The following is a 4,670-nucleotide window of genomic DNA, read 5'->3' as shown; positions in this document are numbered from 1 at the left end:
TAAAGTCAACATGTAGACTTGTACAGCTAAGGGAAAAAACAATCAAATGGAAGTTTATTTCGCTAGGCCCAAATAAAAACTTTCACTCTGGCCCAATTGAAAAGTATCTTCATAGGCCTAATACATGTAAGGCATTGAATGCATTGTTTCTGAAAATCAACATAGGTTGTGGACATTAATAAAGAGCAATCATATTTGAAATCCCCACGTGATCGATCTAATACAACCGCACGTGCCACGTTGGAGATATGAAGAGGGTAATCAAAGTTAGATACATAACAATCCTTATTGTAAATTGTAAATATAGAAAACATTTGGAAGTGAGCATTTGAGATTTTGGATTTTGAAAAGTTTTTTTTAAAGCTTCTACGACAAATAATTATCTCTCCACTATAGCGTTTAGTGTTTGTAATGCGTTATAGTGATATTTTGCATCATTACCTTCTAATTAAAATCCATTACTACCATAAATCTGAAAATATCGGCAACATAATTATTGCTAATTACATGCACAACCATTCCATGCATTCAAAACCTCAAAGCTTCATTACCAAATCCTATTTGCACTAAATTAAATCCTATATACATGGTATCTTATAAACTATAAAGAGTGCTTCTACACAACATTCTTCACATAAAATTCATCAACTCCTTGATGCTATATGCACATTACAGAACCTTGTCATGTTGAATTCTCTTATGCTTGGTTGATATTAGGAAGGGTGTTGTAAGTGGAACAAGGGAATGTGCTATGTTGATGGGAAGGCCATGATATCCTTTCAGGGCAACATGGTGCGGGGGCAGGGTGGGCAATGAAAGAAGGAACTTCATCTCCAGGCATTAAAACTGAAACCCAGCTAGCATACAAACTCATCTGTAGAAGTTACAAAACCTGGTGAGTTCACTTAATTTGATCAAACATCAACTTTATCGGTTTAAAAGTTTAGCATAGAAAAACTTTCTGGCTCTAAATACCCAACTAAAAAAATTACTAGTATCTTCTACAATAGATGAATCTAATTTTGATGTCCAACATAGTTGGAATGAAAGAATTATTTTACCCCAGGAGTGGACCAGAAATCAAACTAGAAAGGGATTGGCATATCATTGTCCACTGCAAACTTAGGAGGAACGCAACAAATGCTTTTGTATTTTCTTTAAGTTTCTAAAGCCATTACTTTAAACATCACATGACAAATTCATGGGAATAACATTAAATGTGTTGTTGATAACCACAAGACTTCTTTTAGGGGCAAGCAATTTAATCCCTGCAATCATATATCTGGTCATACACATTTGTCAATAAATATGATGAAGCCACAGCTGCATTAGTTTTCCTAGTTTAACTTCAACACAATAAGCATATTCATTAGGACTTTCGGTTAGTAAAAAGGAAAACAGTAAATTTCAGCTAAGAGAAACCAATTAATTGCTTATCACTTACGTGTAAAATGAAATAAAATAAACAGCAGAAACAACAGATTCATCGAACCCGACATTGGTATTTCCCTTTACTTCCAATCTGGACATGCTATGTAAGGCACCAACATCGTATTACTTATTTGACTTTTAACACACACACAATTAGGTACTATTAAACAAATAAGATTAAACGTGTCCACCTAGATATTAACAAATACATTATAGATCCAATAAATATATTAATAAAAGCACGATAGTTGCCTTTGGATTAAAAAAGTCTATGCTTGCATACTCAGAAATGTTGAGAGCTTTCCTAATTTATAGTTATCACTGAAATCTTTACGTCTTTAACACTTGAGTTGAGAATATAAGTTTGTGACCTTGAAATAAGTACCTCCTCCAGATATTGACAAAGGCAAATACTCTTCGTCACAGATGGATTTTGGATCACTGGGTATTACAATTAGCTATTCAAGAATCAAAGTCCATATTAATATTCCTACCTTTTTCGTCCGATTCATCACTAATTTTTTTTTTCCCACAGGGCATGACCTGTTACTATTATGTTGAAGTGACTTTCATATCATATAACTTCATTAACAAGAAAAATCTTACTCATGTGGTCTTTGAGTGCTTGAGTGGCATCATTACCATAAACAATAAAAAGAATCCCTGACTTCTGTCTAATTGCAGAAGCATGTTCTTTAAATCCCATATTCTGTATTCCATTAACACCACAATAAAATTCCCAATGTAATCAAAATGCCAAACAAATAAAGTACACTATTAAATTTTATATTATTTGTGGACTTTTGCATTCCTAACCTTAGTGGCTAATACTAGAGAATCACATTAATAATTTTGTTAAAGTTGAGAGAAACAACACTACAGGCTATGTCTCAATCAAGTTGGTGCCCTCCAACAGAACAGCGAGGTTGCATAAGTAGGTGGGCCTGGAGTGTTTCTTCAAAGTAATGGCATAAGGTAGACAACACAAATGTTGAATGGTACTTGCCCATCATATGAAAGTACATTAAAAACTAGTAAGTCCAAATTCATAAAAAAGTTATAGGCCAATGGCCACAAACATTGGCCATGTATGGTATCATTAAAGATTGGAGGTGATGGTGCAGTTGAATGTCAAAGACACCAATGTGGGTCTCTACTCATACAGAAAGATGGATAAATAAGTCCAAAAACTCATGGCTAGGGACCAATTATTCAATAGAAAACTTCTCAAGAGGACCGTGTCCATGTAAAAAGCATAAGACAACACAATCCACTCATAATTAAGGTATTTGACTGAACGTGTAAATGCAAGGAAAATGAAATGAAAAAACTTGGTGGGTTATGATAGAGTTCCTAAGTTCAAATAGCCAAAAAACATACAGGGAGTAAAAAGGTTTGTCCGATACTAAAATCAGGTTTGACAAGATTTACCCCTTTTCTTGCTTACAGAGAATTTGGGGATAAATCACACAAAGAGGACATAAAAGGCTAAACACACAGTAAACTACTAGTTTATCTATTTACTAATGTTAAGAAAAACAAAAACACGTGATAGTTTGGCCTGTCTGAGGATGAAAGATGAACACCCTTAAGTGCTAGGCCAATAGGAAAATTTCTAATGGAAGACGCCAGTGTTGGAAGATATGAGAGCCAATGGAGCAAGAAAATGCAGAGAATGTCTCAAAAAGAGATCGAGAAGGTATGCTTCTGATAATGATAACAGTGGTAGAGATGATGAGGGACAGAACAGAAACATCTTGAATTGGTCAAATGCACATGGCAGGGAAATTCATTTATAAAAAAAAAAAAAAAAAAAAAGAAGAAGACATACAGTACAAACATAATAAAGCATAAGCAAATTTATGGGAGGGATACCATTCAGCAGCAAAAGAAGCAAGTAAAAAAGCAACCTAGAAACAAACAAATAATTAGGTTAAAAAACATTATGTCAGATAAGTAATCATCACTCACCCAAAAACCAAAATAACTACCCGAATTAAAAGCATCCTGAAGTGGAAGAAGAAAGAGAAAATCCTTTTTTTTTTCTCAAAATGTCCACCATTAGCAACTGGGAAAAGAGAAGAACCAAGCCAAAAGCAAAAAAAAAAAAAAAAAAAAAGTAGAAGGCTTTCACATTGTGATGAAACTGTAATGAAGAGTGAATGCTCACACGCACACTGCACACCCCAAGAGAGAGATTGAGTGAAAGATGAGATTTTGAAGACTCACTTTGGGTGAGGGGTGGGAAAGCTTGGCGTTGAAGGGGAGCTGAGAGTGACGAGGGCGGGTCCAGACGGTGGAGGGCGGGGAGTGTGGTTTGAGGAACTTCTCGAAGATAGCCATGACTAAGAACATGGAGATGAGAATGGCAGTGGCAACAAAGCCAAAAGAAACAGCGTTGACAGAGTTGTCGAAGCTGCTCCAACGCTCATCATATTCGTTTCTCTGCACGTTCAGTGGGGCCCCTATTGGAGGCCATCCACTGTTATGCTCTCTTACCATTCTTTCTTTGCTTTGCTCAACTCCGTTTTACCATTCTTGGAGTTGAAGAAGAACTCTACACAAGAGAATGGGAGAGAGATGGAGGTGGTAACTAAAACCAAACCAGGGAAGAACAGAGTTGCAAGAAGTTAAGGTTTGGTCTTATAGTTCTCAATTGCTCTGTTAATTTGGGGTTGGAGAGAGAAGCAAGCATGTGCGGTGTGAGAAAAGTATAAACTTTGGAATTTGGATAGATAGGTCTTGTCTTTTGGTTCTGTCTGGGGAAAATCATAAAAAATTAAAAACCTATTTAACCCTTTCACATTCCTCTGCTCTTTACCTTTTACACTATTCTTTTTGCTTTAAAAAACAAATACTTTCCTCTCGCTATATATATACATTTTTTTTTAAGTATAGTAGTATTTTTTATTTTTTATTTTGGGTGCAATGAGGTACAAAAGTATGTTCTATACTTCTATGCACTTATCTTAAATTGGAGGAATAAGATTTGGTTATGTCTCCTCATTTTTATTAGTTAAAATTTAAATTTAAATTTAATTTTTGTGTGTGTGTTTTATATACATCTATGTAAAATAATATAATTAATCTGAATTTCGAGTGAGATTGAGCATTCTAATCCACATTTTATTTGTTAAATAGTGAATGAGGATAGGTTAATCTGTCGATCCACCATAATATTATTATTATTATTATTATTATTATTATTATTATTATTATTATTATATTTATAATGTTAA

At 34.4% G+C, this 4,670-nt stretch overlaps 1 protein-coding gene across 1 annotated transcript; it reads right to left on the bottom strand.

Annotated features, from left to right (window-relative positions):
* Positions 1 to 473: 473 nt before the first annotated feature.
* LOC109804074 (uncharacterized) lies at positions 474 to 4,186 on the bottom strand. The gene is made up of 2 exons (XM_020365839.3): positions 3,661 to 4,186; positions 474 to 874 (listed from the first exon to the last, which is right to left on the bottom strand). Exons 1-2 carry the CDS (start codon positions 3,931 to 3,933, stop codon positions 698 to 700), a joined length of 450 nt encoding a protein of 149 aa, XP_020221428.1. The 5' UTR covers positions 3,934 to 4,186; the 3' UTR covers positions 474 to 697.
* Positions 4,187 to 4,670: the final 484 nt, after the last annotated feature.

This window comes from Cajanus cajan, chromosome 1, assembly GCF_000230855.2.
Source record: "Cajanus cajan strain Asha chromosome 1, NIPB_CcT2T_4, whole genome shotgun sequence".
In the NCBI taxonomy this organism is placed as follows: domain Eukaryota; kingdom Viridiplantae; phylum Streptophyta; class Magnoliopsida; order Fabales; family Fabaceae; genus Cajanus; species Cajanus cajan.
Note: the sequence above shows the minus strand (reverse complement) of the source record. Positions and strands in the feature narration are given on the sequence as shown.